The sequence below is a fragment of the Trachypithecus francoisi genome, unplaced genomic scaffold, assembly GCF_009764315.1.
Source record: "Trachypithecus francoisi isolate TF-2019V2 unplaced genomic scaffold, Tfra_2.0 Lachesis_group3, whole genome shotgun sequence".
In the NCBI taxonomy this organism is placed as follows: Eukaryota; Metazoa; Chordata; class Mammalia; order Primates; family Cercopithecidae; genus Trachypithecus; species Trachypithecus francoisi.
In genome coordinates, this window is record NW_022681468.1 from 146214258 (window position 1) to 146236087 (window position 21830).

General features: G+C 45.9%; 1 protein-coding gene across 2 annotated transcripts in view; it reads left to right on the forward strand.

The window, feature by feature from the left end:
- Positions 1–21830, forward strand: part of FRMD5 (FERM domain containing 5) — a 345313-nt gene that overhangs the window by 272538 nt on the left and 50945 nt on the right. For both annotated transcript variants that reach the window (XM_033190299.1, XM_033190298.1), the window contains exon 2: positions 18269–18373. In XM_033190299.1, the coding sequence (XP_033046190.1) occupies positions 18269–18373 (105 nt within the window). The remainder of the gene's footprint in view (positions 1–18268; positions 18374–21830) is intronic.

Sequence of the window (21830 nt, forward strand, 5' to 3'; positions counted from 1 at the left end):
TTTGCAGCTGTCATGGCTAATTTGACAATAAATATGAGCATCAGTAATTCTCTTAATATATTTCTTGAATAAGAATCTTTTTTTTTTTTTTTTTTTTTTGAGAGGGAGTCTCGCTCTGTCGCCCAGGCTGGAGTGCAGTGGCCGGATCTCAGCTCACTGCAAGCTCCGCCTCCCGGGTTTACACCATTCTCCTGCCTCAGCCTCCTGACTAGCTGGGATTACAGGCGCCCGCCACCTTGCCCGGCTAGTTTTTTGTATTTTTTTAGTAGAGACGGGGTTTCACCATATTAGCCAGGATGGTCTCGATCTCCTGACCTCGTGATCCGCCCGTCTCGGCCTCCCAAAGTGCTGGGATTACAGGCTTGAGCCACTGCGCCCGGCTTGAATAAGAATCTTAGAGGTAAGAAAATATTGCTTCCAAAGGCTCCTGCTGATGGGCTACATCTTCAGATGTATTTCATGTCTGGAATTGACCCACTTTCTTATGAAAATGATCACCAATATACAACTTGAAGTTAGTGTTTAGGCTCAGCTGAGCTCACAGGCGACACCCCCACCGTAGTTTTCTGTGCAGAATTAGTTTCAGTTCTGCTGGCCAGTCTGAGAAAAGAGCACTTAGAATGGTATTTGTATGACATAATTTACTACTTTTATTTTTACAGCTCTTATGCTGTCAAGATTTATTTTTTAAGTGCCTGCCATATTTCAAGAAGTGGGCATACCAGGAGAAGTAAGACAAAGTCCCTATTCCACCCACCCAGCTCTCCATGACAACTTACAGATAATTACAACATATTGAGAAGCAGATACAACATATTGACAGGGTTATGCCCAGAATGCTGTGGAAGCTCAGAAAAGAGCATCTAAAACTTGCTTTAAAGAAATGTACAAGTAGCCAGGCACCTGTAGTCCTAGCTACTCAAGAGGCTGAGTGGCAGGATCACATGAGCCCAGGAGTTTGTGGCTGCAGTAAGCTATGATCAGTCACTATACCCCAATGTGGGCAACAGAGTGATCCTTCCACCTCAGCCTCCTGGGTAGCTGGGACTACAGGCACACATTACCACACCTGGCTAATTTTTTGTATTTTTTGTAAAGATAGGGTTTCACCATGTTGCTCAGGCTGGTCTCCAACTGCTGGGCTCAAGCAGTCTGCTTCTTGGCCTCCCAAAGTGCTGAGATTACAGGTGTGAGTCACTCTGCCTGGCCCAAACATGATTTCTATGCTTTGATATTGACTTCAACTTTGGTACCTACAAGAAGATAATGTATTCTAGCAACCATTTTTTTAAAACATAGGGATTGCCAAAACAGTGCGCTCTAAAAAGAAATCAATGCAATGGCTGATCTAAGAAATCTTATTTCCTTAATTAATTCAGTAGTCAGAGCCCTGAAAGAATTAATGGCCCATTCCCCAAAGTCATTGTGATAATACTCAATTTAAAGATAGCTTTCAACCTGTTCTCCCAGACTCGTGGCTGAACTGAAATTGTGGAAACTGCCCTGCATTCCTCATTCTCATTCACGCCCCTCTTCAAATTGGTCACTTAAATACTATTTATTCTGCCACCTAAATATTTAATTTTTATCCTCATTGCCCTTATTGCCTATTATAGCTCACCTGGATTGTTACAGTGATTTCCCAACTAGTTCTTAGCATGGTATACACAGCCCTTCACCATCTGGCCCCTGTTTACCTCTCCATATTGATCTCCTGCAACAGACATCCTTGTACCAGGGCAGTTACTTGAAATTCCTAGAACATGCCCTAGACATGATGGTCTCACTCCCACCAGACTACCCCTGTACCTTGTACATACCTCTGTTATAATAGCTATCATCCCATTGTAATTTGGGAGATATTCTCCCCTACCCAAAAATAAGATTCACTTTCTAATTAATGGATAGTCAAAGGAATCATTCTATCATTCCTCATCTCTAGAGTCTCCCTGGGTGGGAAGAATGGGCACAAGAAATAGGGCCCCATTACTTTCTTGGAGTACGGGGATGACTTGAATGCACTGAGGAGGCTGCCCCAGAAAATGTTCCTTGGCTCTGCATCTTGCAGTCTGATGCCACACGCTTTTTTAAGCATCTTTTTTTGTCATCATTTTTTGTTTTGAGATGGAGTTTCTCCCTGTTGCCCAGGTTCTGGAGTGCAGTGATCTGGGCTCACTGCAACTTCTGCCTCCCAGGTTCTAGCAATTCTCCTGCTGCAGCCCCACGAGTGGCTGGAATTACAGGCGCCTGCTACCACGCCCAGCTAATTGTTGTATTTTTAGTAGAGACAGGGTTTCACCCTGTTGGCCAGGCTGGTCTCAAACTCCCAACCTAAGGTGATCCGCCTGCCTTGCCTCCCAAAGTGCTGGGATTACAGGCATGAGCCACCATGCCCGGTGCTTTTCTAAGCATCTTTGACAAATTAAAAAGAGCACCCCAACCTGGCGCAGTGGCTCACACCTGTAATCCCAGCACTTTGGGAGGCTGAGGTAGGTGGATCACTTGCGCCCAGGATTTTGAGACCAGCCTGGGCAACATGCTCAAAACCCATCTCTACAAACAAACAGACAAACATTAGCCGGGCCTGGTGGCTCATACCTGTAGTCGCAGCTACCCAGTGGGCTGAGGTAGGAGGATCGATGGAGGTCAGGTGTTCAAGGCTACAGGAAGCCATGATTGCGCCACCACACTCCAGCCTGGGTGACAGAGCAAGGCCCTATCTCAAAAAGATAAAAATAAATAAGTACATTAGTTAATTAAAAAGAGCACCCCAGAGAACAACTATAAGACACTCTACCTGGGGAGAAAAACCTACAGAGCCAAATAAACTTGTCAATGGTGCATCTTTTTACTGAGGCAGCAGCTTTTCTTGTCTTGAACTGATGACTTCTTTTGGCCCATACATGTCATGCTGAAGATTAGGGAGATCTGTCTGGAGTGTGGAAAGGAAGAACAAGATTAGTAACCGCCTTTGGGAATGTAGGGAAGGTGTATATAACCTCTCATGTTATCCCTGGCACCTGCCTCATCAGCTTCCCTATCTGGGGGATTTGGGATTGGTTATCCACTGATATTTAATCTCCAGGATATAGAAATTTGGAAATGTTCTAATCAAAAATCTATTGGCTGGGCGCAGTGGCTCACACCCGTAATCCTAGCACTTTGGGAGGCCGAGGCAGGTGGATCACTTCAGGTCAGGGGTTCAAGACCTGCCTGGCCAACATGGGGAAACCCCGTCTCTACTGAAAAAAAAAAAAAAACTGGACGTGGTGACGCACATTTGTAGTCCCAGCTACTCAGGAGGCTGAGGCTGGAGAATTCCTTCAACCTAGGAGGAAGAGGTTGCACTGAGCTGAGATCATGCTGCTGCACTCCATCCTGGATGAAGGGCAAGACTCTGTCTCCAAAAATAAAACAAATAAATATTAAGGATGAGTGTGGTGTCATTAAGAAAAAAAAATCGGTCGGGCGCGGTGGCTCAAGCCTGTAATCCCAGCACTTTGGGAGGCCGAGATGGGCGGATCACGAGGTCAGGAGATGGAGACCATCCTGGCTAACACGGTGAAACCCCGTCTCTACTAAAAAATACAAAAAACTAGCCGGGCGAGGTGGCGGGCGCCTGTAGTCCCAGCTACTCGGGAGGCTGAGGCAGGAGATTGGTGTAAACCTGGGAGGCGGAGCTTGCAGTGAGCTGAGATCTGGCCACTGCACTCCAGCCTGGGTGACAGAGCGAGACTCCGTCTCAAAAAAAAAAAAAAAGAAAAGAAAAAGAAATCTAAAAAGAAACCTGGCTTTAAATGCTGCTCATTTTTTTACTCCGTCTCAAAAAAAAAAAAAAAAAGAAAAGAAAAAAAAATCTAAAAAGAAATCTGGCTTTAAATGCTGCTCATTTTTTACTTCATGATCTTCAAATATTGTTGGCTAAGTTACTGGTTTCTGTTAAATTTTGAGGGTTTCCCTCTTTGTGTGCCTTCTTGGAGAAGTCCAGCCTCTATACTGTTTTCAACAGGAGTAGTGTTCTGGTTGAAGCAGGCCAATAGTGCCCAGATCTAAGGAATCCAAAGAGTTCAGAAAAGAATTCAAGCAATGGGCCGTATATGTGTGCATAGCCACCAATTTGTAAATGTAGTCAGAGGACTATAAAGGCAACCCAAAGCTGCATAGAAGGATGGAGCTGTAGGTTGCTTCTGCAGCAGCTACATGAGAAAATCAAAAAGTGAGAGTCTAGCATTTGGAAAGAATGTGAGCTTTGGAGCAAGGCAGCATGGATTTGAGTCCCATGTACTAGTTATGTTATCTTAGGCATGTCACTTAACCTCGCTAAACCTTTGTTTCTCTTTATAAAATGGGGTTAATAGAAACTTTCCTTGTGAGATTGTTGTTAGCATTAGAGATAATGTTTGTAGAATGCTTTGCACGTGGTAGGCTCTTAAGAAATGGTAGTTATGATTTGGGGTTTCCGTCAAGAGTGGTGTGATGGATGCTAATGCTCCACCCAGGTCCCCACTAGAAGTCCTGTTGGCAGTGGTCAACATTCAGTTACTGCTTGAGACAAGCTTATAAAAGATTTGGCTATCTTGGCTTAACTTGAAACAACTCTAAAGGCCCATTCTGGCTCCAGATCTCCCCATGGTCCAACCAAGTCAACAATGGGCCCACATGGCAGCTCAGCTTCTCCCTCTGCTCACTCCAGCTTTTTCCCCCTCTCTTCCATGAACTTTTTTTTTGAGACAGTGTCTTACTCTGTCACCCCAAGCTGGAGTGCAGAATGCAGTGGCACAGTCTCATCTCACTGCAACCTCAGCCTGCCAGGTTCAAGCAATTCTCCTGCCTCAGACTCCCCAGTAGCTGGAATTAACAGGCCTGTGCCACCATGCCCAGCTAATTTTTGTATTTTTAGTAGAGATGGGGTTTTGCCATGTTGGCCAGGCTGGTCTCAAACTCCTGGCTTCAAGTGATCCGCCCACTTTGGCCTCCCAAAGTGCTGGGATTACAGGCGTGAACCTCCACGCCTGGCCAAAGAACACTTCTTAATAAACATCCTGCATGCTGAACTCTGTCCCAGAGTTTATTTCCTAAGGAATCTGACCTGTGACAGATGATAAGGCCGGTAGCCAATTCTATGTTATCATTTATCACCCATGGATCTGAAGCCCAACGATCCTGTGACATCTTGGCGAGGTGTCAGGATGTATTTCAGAAAGACAGGCAAAGCACTAGAAAAACTGTAAAAAGAAAAATCTTAGAAATGTAGCACTTTCCTATAGAAAGGCATTTGATAATTTCCAAAAGTTAAAAACATCCTAAATCCTGCTCCACAGGACCCCAAGAGCATGGAAATATTTTTTAGCCTCAATTTCCTGAAAATAACTTGACTATGAGGTTCACATCAGTATAATTAAGCAAATGTAATGATTAGTCTTTTCCAGTATTGAACTCTTAATTCCCTTTCCAATGGCAAGGACCCAGTTAGTGACCTTCCTGGAAGCAAAGCCATTTTACTTGCCTGTGACTGTGTCAGTTGTATAAGAAGTTACTTTAGAGCCGGGCTGCATTGTCGACATCTTTCTGGAGTTGAGGCTGGGAGCCCCTTGTCTCACTCAACTTCTTCCCCTTCCCTCCCCTCCCAAGTACAGCCTATGTAGTTGGAATCAGCAAAGTAGATAAAAGGCTGTACCCAGCAGACCAATTCTGAAGTGAATGTCTAGAGTGAAACTAGACTCTCATTTGGACAGGGATACCATCTCCAGGAATACCCTTACACCAGTTTGATCCTCTGTTCTTTCCTACACTGATCTCACTGGGTATTAGGAGTTGAAGACTCCAGAAGGAGGAGCTCATCAGGTAATTAGCCTGGTCATAGTCATTCAGTAATTAATCAACAAATACTTCTTGGCCAGCTGTGGTGGCTCATGGCTGTAATCCCATCACATTGGGAGGCCGAGGCAGAAGGACTCCTTGAGCCCAGGAGTTCAAGACCAGCCTGGGCAACATAGGGAGACCGCCCCCCCTTCAGAAACTTTAAAAATTAACTGGGCGTGGTGGCACATGCCTGTGGTTCCAGCTACTCCGAGGCCGAGGTAGGAGGATCGCTTGAGCCCAGGAGGTCAAGGCTACAGTGAGCAGTGATTGTGCCACTGCACTCCAGCCTGAGCCTCCGCAACAGAGCAAGACCCTGTCTCAAAAGAGAAACAAAAACCCACAAATATTTCTTGCGGATCATGTACAGCACTGGGCTGTGAACCATGAATGCAAACACTGGACACCATGCTTCTATCTCTCCCAGTAATGGAGAGGAGAGTGGACTTAAACATAGGAAGGTTAGCATTAGGACAGCTAAGCTGTACAGGCAGTGAATACTATGAGACCAGAGAAAAGATGGCTTTTTCCAAGTCACTTCTTCAGATATCTCTAAACCGCGTGTCTCTGCAAACTTGAGATAGCTCAGGTAGTGCCTTGCTCAAATGAGACCCTCAGTAGATACACATTGAATTGAGTGTTTTTCCCAGTGGTTTTCCATTCACTTTTTGGCCTTCAAATAACACAATATTCAGTTGGCAGCAGATGTTAAGATTTTTTCAGCAGTAATATCCCAACCAGTGTTGCTGTGCAGCCCTCAGTGGACTCTAGGTCTCATGTTTGTAACCTTGCTATGCAGAGGCACAGAAGATGACAGGGATATGCCAGAGGCCTCAGGGAGCCTGCTGGGCTCATGGTTCCTGCCTCCCCTCCACTCACCCCTACTCTTCTTGACCAAAAACTGAAGAAGGAGCAGTCACACACTTCCGGAAAACCTGCCTCCTCTGTCTGCTGTCTCCATCACACTGCAAAGCCTGGACCATGATTCTCCCTGATGCTCTGGGGACCTGGTCATTCCCACCCTACCCCCAGTGCACATTAAGACATACATTTCCAAGCCCAAGAATTATTTATTTATTTATTATTTGAGACAGAGTTTCGCTCTTGCTGCCCAGACTGGAGTGCAATGGCACGATCTCGGCTCACTGCAACCTCTGCCTCTCGGGTTCAAGCAGTTCTTCTGCCTCAGCCTCCCAAGTAGCTGGGATTACAGGCATGTGCCACCATGCCTGGCTAATTTCTTTTAGTATTTTTAGTAGAAATGCGGTTTCACCATTTTGGCCAGGCTAATCTCAAACTCCTGACCTCAGAGGATCCACCCTCCTTGGCCTCCCAAAGGGCTGGGATTACAGGCGGGAGCCACCACGCCCAACCCCTAAGAATTATTTATAGACCAAGAGACATCTGTTGCTGCTCAGCCACTGAGATACCACATCTGGGAGAACCCTCAGGAAACTAACGAGTTGAGGGACCCAATGGTACTTGTCTCAAAGCACATCCACAGCTTCTGCCTCAGCCAAGTTTCAGAGGCTCTGCCTCTGATTAAGTGAGATGACGTTGCAGGGGACACTTTGTTAGCCCCTTTCCATCTCTGTCAGTTCCTATCCCTTCTTCATCTGCACAGTTGAAGAGTTCTCAATCTTGTGTACAAGATCATACAAATAAATCTTTATTCCCCACCCTCACCCCAACCAGACTGTCACCCCTAAAGCCCTTGCATATAGAAATCCAGCAGTCCCACTGCTGCCTGGGTTATAGTCTAGGAAATAGCGGACCTGGGAAGGACAGAAGCTGGTATTAGCCTCAGGATCCACTCTGAGAAGATCTTGCAACGATCTTCATTTTATGAGGCTGGAGGCGTGCATTAGATGATCTAATGGGACTTTTCTATCGCTCACAGTGGAATGTAAAATGACCAGACTTGTAGCAGGAAAGTAGTTTCACATAATGTTGTTCACTGTGTCAGGCCTGCTAGAGGCAGTTTCTAAAATTGAATGGATTCTGTTTAGTTACTCTTTCAATTTACTTTGAGCAATGGCCCTGAGTTTTTTAGATTAATTTCACTAGCAATAAACATCTACCTTGTTAAATCTACTCGATTACCCTTTTTAAAGAAAAAAAAAAAAAAACTTCTTTAAATCCTTGTTTAGGAGAAGATGAACCTGGGATGTGATAACTTTGATCGACTAATAACAGAGGATTTTGAGCCCATAAGGGGACATGAGATTATTTGTGGATAGAGAAACTGAGGCACAGAAAGGGAAAATGACCTGCCCAAGAGATCACAATCAGAATGTGCCTTTTCTTACTCCCATCACTTCCCTCTTGCCCCAAACTCCCTGCCAAAGTTGAACGTGGAGGACTTGCCTCCTTGGCATGGAACTACATGCTCAGCATATTTCCTATACCCACCCCAACCCTCCATGGAGGGGCAGCTGGATCCTCTCCCAGGAAAAGGAGAGAAAGAAGAAGGCTGGTCTTGACAGCCAAGACAGAATTCTGACTAAGGAGCCTCAAGGATCACAGATATAGGGAGGAAACAGCAGGTTGAGGTTCTGGGGCACCTTCCAGCCCCACCTCCTAGATAAGAGAACCCAAAGGCCAGGATGGGACATGTTCTGGAACAGACTCCCTGTCACTGACAGCAGATCTGGGGTGAGAAGGGGAGTTCTTTCCCCAGCTTTAGTTTGATGATAACTGCTGGCTTTACTTTCTGATGATCTAGTTCATAGCAAAAGTGCAGTGAGTTTTGAGCTAGTTAGCCATTGAAAATGAATGGTAATTGTGGACTCGAACTTGCAAGACAGAGTTGGGTAGCTGCCCACTGTCATGAAAGGCAGAATTTAAAAACCTGGCAGGAAGGAGCAGTGTTTCTCTGTAGTATTTAACTCACAGCCTAATGCTCTGAAGTTGGTACTCTTGGTATATGAAAACATGGAAGGTTAATGAAAGTGGGGTTTGTGCTGACAGAGTTGGATTGTGACAGAAGTCAAATATCTGCTTCTCTTTCCCTTATCCCTGTAGTCTTGGCTTCAAGAGCTGCAAGACCAACAGATGCCAGTGATCCCCAGACCAGCAACAGCAGCATCATCTGGGAACTTGTTAGAAATGCAGATTATCAGGCCCCACAGCAGACCTATGAACTAGAAACTCTAGGGGCGGGGCCCAGCAATCTGTATTTTAACGAGCCCTCCACGTGATTCTGAGGCAGACTCGGGTGTGAGAACCAATGGTCCGGAGTATGGTATGGTTCCTAATTTGCTGTTTATTAAGGAAAGTCTGCCTTCCGAGTGAGCTAGCGAGCTGCCTCCTATCTTGCCTCCTTCTCCTCTCGTCCACCACTGGGACAGCCAGTATTGGAAGATTTGGGGTTTGTCCTGTATTTGTACAGGAAACTGTCTCTCCCCATCTGTCTGGCTCCGGGCCCCAGCTGTCTCACTCCTCTCCTGGGACTCTCACTACTGTTGTTCCAGTGAGGTTGTTTCTGCTTAGTGCTGGGAAGGGAGGCATAAACCTGGCTTCTGCTCCTCTAGTGAGATCACAGATCAAGGCAGACCATGGAACTCTTCTTCAGAGTTCTGCTTGCTGTGACAAGGGGCTTTCAAGGGAGGCCCTGGCAGTCCTTCTCCGGAGAAGCAGTGAAAATGACTTGTCTGGTCCTGGGATAGGATGCCAGCAGCTGTGTGTGACTGGGCAGGCTCTGGGGAAGTTGGGGCTTCAGTCAGAGAGCTGTGGGCCCTGCTTGCCCGTCCTTCTCTCGTTTATCTGTCCATATCCTGTTGTGCAGTGCCCTGGGGAATCCCAGGGGGAAAACTCTAATGCTACAGGTAGCTCCCATAGCTTTAACTACAGAGGAAACCTGTTCTGTTTTTTGAGACAGATCAGGGCACTGGGGTAATATCTTGAAATATATTTTGCCAAATGCTTTTTTCTTTGTATTTTAATTAAAGTCAAGGCATTAAAAGATATAGTGTCTATTGGAATTGTGTCATATCTTATTCCCCTTACTCAACTCCTCCTTTCATGTCTGGAGCCTGTCACAGAAGCTTTGCCTTTGTCTCTGTGGCACTGACTAGAAGCTGCCAGGCTTCTGAGGGGATTTGGTTTGATTACATATATTTGATATTTTCTACTCTTCTGATCTGATCAGGAAAAGAAATAGCCTTGGGTAAGAAGAAGGTGCAGATTTGTACTTTAAGACCCGCTTTGGGCATATTTCCAAAATGTTAGCCACTTCCAAATCTTGGGGACACTATAAGGTGGACATGTAGCCACGATCCATTCATGCATTCTTATCTGGGGGGACAGGCTTCTGTTCCTTGAGTGCATTGACTTATTGCTGAGGACTTGTGTGTTCAAGTCCATCCATCCTGGAGGAAGAATAGGTCACAAGAGGCGGAGAAAGTTGGCAAGAAAACTCACAGGGTTTTTATGTATATTTTGTGTCTTGATTTGAGCCCCACAGAGATCCTTAGAGAGATATAGGATTAACTCTGTTTTATAGATAAGGAAGCTGAAATTCAGGTAGATTTTGCCTTCCCAGAGCTCTTCCCCTTTCTGCTCCCTGTGCCTCAACTTCTAAGGAACATGAGTAACCTGATAGGAGAGTTGAAAAGGAAACTGCACTCAGGACTCAAAGATCCTGACCTGTTTACTAATGAAATATGTCTACCTCGGGATACATCACATATGTTGGCGCTGGCCAGTAAACAATTTTTTGTGAAGAGGAGGGAAATAGCCAAAGAGTTATGAGGAACAATGAGTTTATCATATTTCTCCTGACCCTGGCCACCCAGGATACTCCCTAAAACCCCAGAAATTCCTAGACTTGCCAAACATGCATTTGTCCTTTCCAAAAAAAAAAAGCAATAAAATGAGTTGTCAAACTGTCCTTAGGGTTGGAGCAAGGGGAAGTTCCCCAAATTCTGGATTTTCTTTACGAGTTATTTGAAGCAGCATTGTATGAGAAGTGCAGCTGTGTTAGAGAATGTGCGTGTGTGTTGGGGGTGGGGGGAGGTGTAAGTGTGAGAGACAGAGAAAGAGAAGAGAGAGACAGACAGAGAATAGCGAAAGAGAATATGAGCTTCACAAATACAAAGCAATGAGTTTTTTTCTAACAAGCCTGACTGAGTTTCCAGTAATCCTGCAGCTGTGACATGACTAGTCCACTGAGATATTCAGCACTGGTTGGAAAAATACAACTAAAATTTATTCAATCAATAACAAGATGCAGTGATGCTTTTAAGAGTCACCTTACTTGTAAAAGTGGCTTCACCAAAGATAGGAAAGATGAACGAGTTGTCTGCTTTTCTTCAGACCTGGCTCTGTTTTTCTTTCTAGACACTTCACAGGGTACAAAGATTTCATATAGAAATGAGACACCTTGTCTCTTGAAGCATCACCATTGATATCTCAATAAGACTAGCCCTCTCGTTAGCCGGGCTCTTACAAGCTGTACAACAGCAGGTTTGAAGTTCTGCTCAGAGGGTCTTAATTGCCCTTGTTGAGTCTGCTTTGGGCCATCTGTGCTGACGGAACACTTAGTCCTCCCTCCCATGACATTTCCTTGCACACAGTGACCTCCATGTTCCAGATTGAATGTGATTTCCCCGCCCCATGTACACGTCCTGTGTGTCACACCATGTGGTGATGAGCAAAGCCAGTCCTCTGACCCAAGTGAGAACTGCCAGCAGGGCTCCCTGCAGCACTGCACCTGGCATCTGAACCTAGCGATATCTGTGTGACATCATGAAAATCACCCCAGCTCTCAATTTGCATGTAGAAGGGGGTTGTTGGGGCAAAGAAGTTGCTGTATTTAAGGATTTGGTGAGAACAGTGGCTAAGAAGCACTGATCCTCTCTCCTTCTGAGCTCTGATTTCCCTCCACTTCGGGGCCTGGCCACTCCTCCAGGAGCCACATGGTTACCTGGCCCCACAGCAGCCTCCTGGCACTGTAGTTTGGATACCAAGAGCCTGCTTGGGCCCCATTCTTTCCAGCCTGATGGCCGAGTTCTGAGAGTAGGAAACAGAAGGGAGTACCTGGGTAGGGGTGAGCTATGGCCCTGCCGCATTTGTGGTGACCTGCTACTCAAGACAGTATTGCTTGCAGATGGACGTCTTTGCATTTCCCCCTGGAATGAGCTTTCTTAATCTTCTCCCAGAGTGAGCTGGCTGCTCTTCTAGCTGCAGCCTCAGCAGTTCCTGGACAGATTTTGTTGGTTTACGACTAAGCAGGAAAAGCAGGAAAAGCGAGCTCCTGGGCCAAGAGCTCAGCAGGGGTTCCCTCCCTTCAAAGAAAGTGTAAAGAAGGTGCTGAAGTTAGGGAATCTGGGGCTCTGCTGTTAGCACTTGTGCCCCACACCCTCCCTCTGCCTCAGAAAGCTGGGCTGGGTGTCACATGTGACCACAGAGGCAGGGAGTGCACCCCAGAAATTGATTCACACTTTTCTGCTCAGCTCACTAATGCCATGGCCCTGAGAAGATGACCTACTGTGGCTGCTCCTCTGTAACATTAAAGTGCTTCTACACAGCATCTGCTCTGGAACCTGGCAGACATCGGCATGCCACTCATGCCCTCACACCACTGATAAAGAAAGCAAGGAAGTTTTTGGCCCACAAGAAATGTAAATATGAAGTTAAGCTAGGATGCAGGCTGAGATGTCATCCCATCCCTGGTGCCTGTTTCTTCCCTGGCAGGCCTCCAAGGACAACTCATTCAAATCTTGCCCTTCCTCCAGGATGCTAGTCTCGGTGTGGCTTTCTTCCACCTCTGGACTCTTGTACTTTGGGCTATGGGTGCCCACTTTCTGTAATCCCTCCATTTTACTCTGCCTTCTCTAAGGGCCCGTGAAACCAAGGCCAGCTACCCTTTAACAGATTGTGAACCAAGATCATAGCATGTGGCCAGGAGGAAACTGGAATCACTCTTACCCTCTGCTAGATTCACTTCTCACAAGTAAGCAGGATTGAATAAAGTGGAGCCTAATGAGTGGGGCTTTCTGCATATTGGCTTCTCTCATCAGGATGCTGCATGCCAGAGAGCCTGGGAATAACCTCATCCATGATGGGTTAAAATAAAGTTTCTCTCCTGCCCATGGATATCGATGATGAGAGAGAAAATGCAATTAACCTCGAATACTTTAGGTCACTGGCCCGAGCTGGCTTACTGCTTGCTGCCTCAGTCCCTTCCCTAAAGAATAGGCAAACCATAGAGAACCAGAACCAGGCGTTCCAGGGAGGAGCAAAAATAGGAATTATCCCACCCTCAGAGGTGCACAGTGATTCCAAGAGGCTCATGAATCATTCTGTGCACCATATAGAGAGAATAAATGGGTTGTACCTATATGCACTAGTATTTTCAAATATGTATAGGTATTGTGGTTCATAAAACATAAATTTATTTTTTAAACAAGTGCTTAATAAGTTATTTTGATCCAATCATGTCTTTGGGAAGAGAATAACCTCAGAAGTTTAGCTGCAGGGTGAGGATTTGGGTGCTCTGCCTCAGCTCACTTGTCCTGAAGATAAATGTCCTCAGGCATGAAGCTCTGACTTTGTGACTAAACAGTAATCACCTGTCAGCGCAAGTGCCTGTTTCTCTAGTATAATCAGTGGCACAACATTCAATGCACAGTTTAGCCACAGTGCCAGGGCAACTGCAGGCAAAGGGAAGGGAGGACGGCTTTGCCACCTCATCAAAAGAAAAGACTGGCTGTCAGAGAATATTCCAGAAACTCCTGGACTTAGGACTGGGAGACCATGGAGAGGGTATCCTAGGACACGGCTGGCATCAGGAAGTACAAGGGGATCCACAAGCCCAGGAAGTGGTAAAATTCCTAAAATCTTGCCCCTGCCATTGGCTTATAGGAAGCCCATCATGATGGTTCAGCTCCTGTGATTTCACCCAATGCTGCCTCAGGCCACTCCACCAGCCTCAGGTGTGAGTACCTCAAAGGAAGGGCTTTGTCCAACCCTCTGTGAAAGGTGCCTTCGCAGCTGTGCTCTGAGTTGATTCTACCTTTGCATACCTGCTGGGGATTTAAATGTCATGGAATTCTGCTACAAGAAGGAAGTCTGTGTCTTCTACCTCTTTCCTCATTCCCCTCACCCCCACCCCAGCCTTGGAGAAATAGCAAAGGAAGATGCTTCTCTTCATTAGTCTATGCAAGAGCCCTGCAGCTCAAAACAACGTATCTAATACTGGTAACTGGTAAATGGGAACTTGAGGGAACTATGTCTTCACAGCTGGGAGCAGGGGGATTCACCAGGTGCTGAAAAGTAACCAAAAAAAGGTCTTTTTTTATGTAGCTGTAGGGAATGGGTAATGGGATATGTCCTTATTTCCTAACTACTCCAAGACAAAAGCCATACTTCCTTTTTCTTCCTGTGAAGTGGAACAAATCTGAAGTTGGATCTACTAAGTTCAGGGTTCTCACCAGCTAAGAGCCTTACAAGTGCACCTGAGCCTGCAGCCCATGAGAATGAGTTAGATTCTTATTAAAAGTCCATATGATCTCCATCACAGAAGCATGTTTTCCCTATAGCGATCTCTATCCCATTGCTAATCTGGTTGTTGTATGTATGGAAGCAAACTTCTTGAGTCCGTAAAACTCACATGATACTGTAGCAGTGTTTGTGGAAAACATTTTTTCATTTAAAAAAAAAAAAAAAGCTGATCACAATGCAATAGCCAGCTTTGTGCAAAGTAAAATTTGTAGAGAAAAACAATGAAAATATGCTACTGTCTCCCACTGTTTCATTTCAGTTGCTCTGAGAGAGATAATAGTGTAGGATATGCTGCATGGAATAGCGCTGAACATGTTTCCTCTGCTCCCCGAGAACCTGAAATACCTCTTTAAGCTCTTCTCACTCTCTGGGCATCAGTGAAGAAGTAGTTAATAGGCCCTGCACAAAGAAAGTTCTGATGGAGGCCGGGTGCGGTGGCTCAAGCCTGTAATCCCAGCACTTTGGGAGGCCGAGATGGGCGGATCACGAGGTCAGGAGATCGAGACCATCCTGGCTAACACGGTGAAACCCCGTCTCTACTAAAAATACAAAAAAAAAAAAAAAAAAACTAGCCAGGCGAGGTGGCGGGCGCCTGTAGTCCCAGCTACTCGGGAGGCTGAGGCAGGAGAATGGCGTAAACCCGGGAGGCGGAGCTTGCAGTGAGCTGAGATCCGGCCACTGCACTCCAGTCCGGGCTACAGAGCGAGACTCCGCCTCAAAAAAAAAAGAAAGTTCTGATGGAGTCCTTTGAAAGACCTGGTTTGTGGCCCACCACCCAGAAATCCCAGCATGATTCATAATGAGTCTCTGTCCTGAGAGTCACTCTTTCCTGTGGGGGACCAAAGACAGGGGGAATAGGGCCTGCGAGTTCAGCTTATGTTGTGAGAGGGAGTGTGAGGCCAGCAGAAGTGCCAGTGGGCTGGGGGAGCTCCCCAAACACCGGTGAGACCTCCACCCCAGCTGGTGTCCAGGCTCTTGACACCATTGAGAAGATAATTCTGTCAAGGAATTCAACAAAGAGTCAGAAAATAGTAAAAGTACAGAGATTTATTGCAAAGGGCAAAGTACACATTCAAGAAAAGGGAGCGTAGGCGCACTTGAGAGAGTCACACAGTGGGGTTTGGGGTTTCTGTCTTTATGGGTTTCTTTAACCAAGGGGTGGAATATTCATGAAAATTCTTGGGAAAGGATAGAGATTTCTCATAACTGCAGTGGCACCTATTTTTACAGCAAATATGGGTGGTCTTGGAACAGTCCTGGCACTGGTAGGTGTGTGATCTAGTATGTTAATGAGTTTATAATGAGGTCCTAGGAGAAACCTAGGTCAAATCCAGCCACATACTGGGTTCAGTAGCTCTTAGCTAGCTTGGTCAATGCCCTGTTTTTTAGGGTCTTATCAGCCCATAGCCTCTAGTCATGTGAAACTGCTGTCTGGAATTTTTATTCTCTTGTGACCACCGTATATTATTCCTGTCTCAGACGAGGAGGGACATGTGCCCACATGTTGCCTCCTTCTGTAGTTGAGCTGTCTACTCACCCATTCTTCCAGCTCCTGCAAGGACAAACTTCTTAACATAACTGCTACGAGATTAGCATCCTACCCTAGTTCTCCTTGGATAGTATGGGGTGAGCTAGCAGAAGGGGAAGAGGGGAGGTATAAACCTTTTGTGAAGGTCTTAAAAATATGCTCATTCTTGGAGCAGGGCCAGGCCCTTCGATAATTACCCACAACCTTGGGCCTTGGCACGGGAGAGATCTTTGGATCTTATCTTACAACCTCAATTTGTGAGGCAAACATGATAACCACGACACTACAGAAATTCCTCATACAACCTCAATTTGTGTGCAAAATTAGACACAGACCCGCCAGAGATGATCATCTGAACTAAGCTGCAGAGACCACTGCGGGGAGGCCAGCGATGGATGCTGTGCAGGCTCCAGGTGTTTTGACAGTTTCCTGCAAGTCATTCTCCTCCCACTTCATCCTTGGCACCCAGGCAGGTCTCTGAAGTAGAAGGTTATGGGTTATAAACAGCCTAGCTTTTCACCATTTTGTGAAATCTTTCAGCCAATCTTTTCTCTTCTATTCGTTCAGTAATTTATTCCACAAAGAATTGTTGAGGACCTGCCTGCCATGCCTCAGGCCCTGTGCTAAGTTCTGGGGGAAGGCTTCTGACCTCATGAAAATTACACTCTAGAAAGGAAGCAGATAGTAAATAAATAAGTAAACAAATCAACAGAATAATTACAGATTGGTATAAGTGCTATGAAGGACATAAATGACAAAATGAGATGGAAAGTAACTGGGAAGGTCTGTACTACAGGGAAAGGCGTCTCTGAAGAGGGGACATTTGAGCTGAGTCCTCAAAAAATAGGAGTGGCTGCAAAGAGCTGCAAGAAGAACATTCCTGGCAGAGGGAATGCAAAGACAGAGAGGCAGAAAAGCCTTAGGGAGTTCAGAACGGAAAGGCCATGGCTGGAGTATAGTGAGGAGAATGATTTTGGGTGAGTGCAGAGAGAAGTCAGGAGCCAGGCTATACAGGGCCTGGGACGCCACGATAAGAGTTTTCATTTTATTCTAAGAGCAACAAGTATTAAGAGAAGTAACATAAAGATCATTGTATGTTCACTGCCACATTGTTTATAATAGCAAATTAGAAACAAATGTCATCAATATGGAACTGGGTAAATAATTTTAGATTCATTGCAGTGACATGCAGCAGTTAAAAACTGTGAGGCGTATCTATATATATTGCCATAGAAGGATTTGCAAGATACCCTAAGTGGGAGAAAAGAGCTTAAAAATATGTTACAAAACGTATTTTTAAAAGAGGAGATGTATATGTATGTAGGTTTGCCTGTGTATAAAACATCACATAAAGGATATACAAGAGGGCTGGGCATGGTGGCTCACGCCTATCATCCTAGCACTTTGGGAGGCCGAGGCAGGCAGATCACCTAAGGTCAGAAGTTAGAGACCAGCCTGACCAACATGGTGAAACCCTGTGTCTACTAAAAATACAAAAATTAGCTGGACATGGTGGCGCATGCCTATAATCCCAGCTACTTGGGAGGCTGAGACAGGAGAATCACTTGAACCCAGGAGGCAGAGGTTGCAGTGAGCCGAAACTGCACCACTGCACTCCAGCCTCGGCGACAGAACGAGACTCCTTCTCAAAAAAAAAAAAAAAAAGAAAGGCTATACAAGAAGCTGGTAACAGTTGCTTCTGGGGTGAGGAACTGGGGCACAGGGTGGCCAGGGTGGAAGGGAGACTTACTGTTCATAGTATATCCTTTTGTATGTTTAAATATCCTACAATGTGCCTGATCACTTATTCAGCAAAAAAGAGATGGTGTCTGAATTGCGGACACCCTCACTGCTGTGCAGAGAATGGACTGGAGAGGGCAAGAGCAGAGGCAGAGGGTCAGTTAGAAGGCTCTGGCAGTGGTCGTGTTGAGGGATGGTGGTGGCTTAACCTATGGTGTTGGTAAATGGAGAGGAAGAGATGTGGATGGATTCACGATTTACTTTAGTGGCTCAGCCAGCTGGGCCTGGTGTAATTACTGCTGTATTCCACACTGACATTCCCTACACCCACAGTTTAAGAAAGCTTTGTGCATTTGAGGTGGGAACTGGGCTTACCTGACTCTACCCTGACTTCTCTGACATCTTTGTGGTGGGAAGAGTTCTTGGGCTCCTTCCAGGTGCTAAAAGCCTTGAATTCCAGACAGTGATGTATCACAATGTGGAGGACATAGTTATGGACATTCACCCCTTTCATAGACACATGCAGCAGTTGTAAACAACTTTTAATGGCTACAACAAACAAACAAACAAACAAACAAAACAAAGTTACACTGAAAAAGCCCACTCATTTCTCAATGGAACTTTCTTTCTTTGCAGAGAGATGCCAAAGGCCAGTACCTGTTTGACCTTCTTTGCCACCACCTGAACCTACTTGAGAAAGACTATTTTGGTATCCGCTTTGTAGACCCAGATAAGCAGCGGGTAAGTCAATATTCAAAACACAAAAGGAGGACAGAGCTAGTCAGCAAGCCTGAGGTCTTGAACTGTCGTTCATATTCAAAGTCAAGCTTCAGGAATCAGGGACCAACCAGACCCTGCAGTTGGATGTCGTCTCTTCAAATCATAGCATTAGACCTGGAAGGCACCTTGGCTAGAGCTCACCTGGAGAAGCTTGTCATTTTACAGTTGCTGAAATGGCAGGCTAGGAAGCTTAAGTGATTTGCACAAATTTGGAGGCAGAGCAGCTGGGCTGCAGTTGTGGTCTCGGAGCCCAGGTCACAGGTGAGCCTCTCCTGCCCCCTTTCTAGTAAGCAGCTGAACCACATTGTACTGGTTAAGAAAGGCCTCACCAAAAGTGCCATACCAACCCAATTTAGACAGGACAGAGACAGAGCCAAACCAGCATGGGCCTTGCAGGTCTTGCAGTTCTTGCTCTGCTCTACACAGCATAGGCAACTCTGCAGACACAGGGCATTCTGACAGACAAGGGTTCTGATATTCCAGACAGATACAGGAACAAGTCCATTATCTCAGGCCCCTGCCTATTTCTCCACCTTCATTTCCCTGACCTGTCTTCTTCCTGCTGTGGTGCCATCAGACAGTAATATTTTTGCTCTCCAGATACATCCTACCTTCTTTCTGTACAGAGCCTTCATCTATAGAGTTCCCCTGCCTAGAATCTTCTTTTCCTCACCACTCCACACTCCACACTCCACACCCTTCTTCCAGCTAACTCCTTTTCACACTTAAGATCTTAGCTTAGACTTTTACTTCCTCTGGGAAGTCTTCCCTAACCCCACTCGGTATTAGGGATCCTCCTATGGGCCCCCATGTGCCCTCTGCTACCCTGTTATAGCACTTATTACAGCATTCTGTGATTACCTGTGTTCCCTGCAAAAATATAAGTTCCATGAGGGCCTGGACTTTACCTCATTCATCACTATCTCCCGTGTAACTAGCACAGGCCTACAATGTAGTTGGTGTTCAATAAATGTTTTCTGAAGAAATGAATGTGTGAGCGAGTTAATGGCTTATAGTGTTGTATTTCTGACGTCCATTTGCTTAGCCTCCCACCTGCAGTTTCTATAACTTCCCTTCATCTACCCTTTGCTCTTTGTGGAGATGTACTCTCTGGCATCCCCACTAAAGTGGAGAGGTAACGGTGGACTATTTTTTACAAATGGTGTTTCTTTGTTTGGTCCAAACTTTTATCCTTAAAAAGGCAGGCTGGCTGTGTGCAGTGGCTCATCCCTGTAATACTGGTACTTTGGGAGGCTAAGACAGGCAGATTGTTTCAGCCCATGCGTTCATGACCAGCCTGGGCAACATGACAAAACCCTGTCTCCACTAAAAATACAAAAATTAACTGGAAATGGTGGCATGTGCCTGTAGTCCCAGCTACTTGGGAGGCTGAGACATGAGAATCACTTGAACCCAAGAGATAGAGGTTGCAGTGAGCCAAGATCACACCATTGCACTCTAGCCTGGGAGACAGAGCAAGACTCTGTCTTTAAAAAAAAAAAAAAAAAAAAAAAAGGGCCAGTTACTCCAAGGTCTCTTCATCCCCTAGAGTAGTGGTATATGAAGAAAAAAAGCCAAATTGTATCCTGTTCATTGGTTTTTTAGTTAGGTCAGAACTTGCTTGAGGAGAGTAAGAGAATATGTGGATCTGGTCCACATATGAGAAGAATATGAGAAGGAGCTAGAGAGAGATAAGAACATGGGAAAGAGGAGAAATAAACATTTATGGAGTTCCTACTGCTTGCCAGGCTCTGCGCTGCACACAAATCTAGTTCTTCCAGCTGATGTATACTGCTCACTGAGTTGTGTCAGGCACTAAGCTAAGAGCTTCACGTGTGTTATTCCATCTCATCCTTGACAAAATGAGATGAGCATCCCTAATGATAATATCTGTTCTCCAGATGAGTAAATAAAATCACAGATAAGTTAAGTAACTTCCCCAAGGTAAGTGGCAAAGCCAGCCTCAAGCTCAGACCTGTTTGACTCCAGGGACAATGTGGTTTCTGAGATTCCATGCTGAATGTATAACTGATAGCCTCTGAAAGTTGTGTAATTCTGTGCCTTGTGGGAGGGGTTAAGGAGAGCAGAGAGACTTGAGAGAGTATCTGAGGGTTTGTAGGGAAATGGGGACCTGTAAAGAGTTGTCCTTAGTCCACTGATTCATGGTAGGATGGAGGAGCTGAGCTCCCCTGCTCCCTCAGGGTGTAAGGGCCTAAAATAAACCTCCTTCCCTGGGTCTCGAGACAGTCCGAACCCAGCACTCAAATCCATCCCCATGTCACTGCTTGCTCTGCAGGAGCCTCCATGCATCTGGAAGCTCTCCTGGTCTCTCCTGGAGGAGCTGTCCTCACTCTCCTTCCCCAGGATTCCTGACTCAGGCCCAGGGCCTCCACCTTCTCTTGGCCTCTGCTTTGTACCCTTTCAAGTCCCTAGAGTCTGAAGATTGTGCCACATTGGCCCATTCACTCAAATAGAGGAGGAAACCCTCCTCTCTGAATCTTCTTTTCCTCTTCTTTTAATCCCTCCTCCTTAAGCCCATGTTGTCTGTTTGCTAGTGAATCTGGGACTGATTTGGTCAGGCATTTACAAAAAGCCACTCTAGCCATCACCATATTCTTGGGTTCCTCTCAAGATTTCTCTGCCAGACTCCAAATCCTATGGATCGACTGTGACAGCTCTCCAGTCCCTTCTTACCCCTTGCTACTCTCTTCCCGCCTCAGTCCTTTCTTGAGCTCTCACTACAATAAAACTGAAATCTTCTTTCCAGCTATTGCCAAGGGGAATAGCCTTTTGTCATTCAGCTTTATCTGCCCTCTGCTGATAATGCATCTCACAGTCATTAATTTCCACCTTCCTTTGTTTATTTCTTTTAATCTATCAGTCTAATGTCTAGAGGTGTTGGTGTTCTGTGTACTGAGTCCCTGGCACTGACTATGTTCTCCTAACTGTCCACAACCCCAGTGTGCCCTGAACAGATAGGCCTCCTCCCTCTTCACAGGCATACCCTGGAACCCCAGTTATTTCTGAGCAATTTCATCTCTTGCCTTTGCCTCCTTGTGAAGCTGAGCCGCGGTGGGCCGTGTAATGTGAGAAGGACCTCTTAGCCACATTGAGTGGCTATAATGAGTTGCCAGCCTCATGGGAACTCAGATCAGCAGAAGCAGGAGAGCAGAATGTCAGCCCAGATTATCCATGTGGAGCTGATGGAAGAACTGGCTCTTAGTGGGTCCATTAACTGCATGACCCATGGCTCAGCCCAGAAGGTGATCACTGGGAATTAAGGGAGGCCAGGATGCTGACTGCAGGGCCCTGGCTGCTCTCCTGCCAGAGGGAGGACTCTGCCAAGACATTACACTAAATGGAAGTAGCCAGAAAAGAAGGAAGTATGGGCCCAGTCCCTTTGCCATTCAGCAGCTAC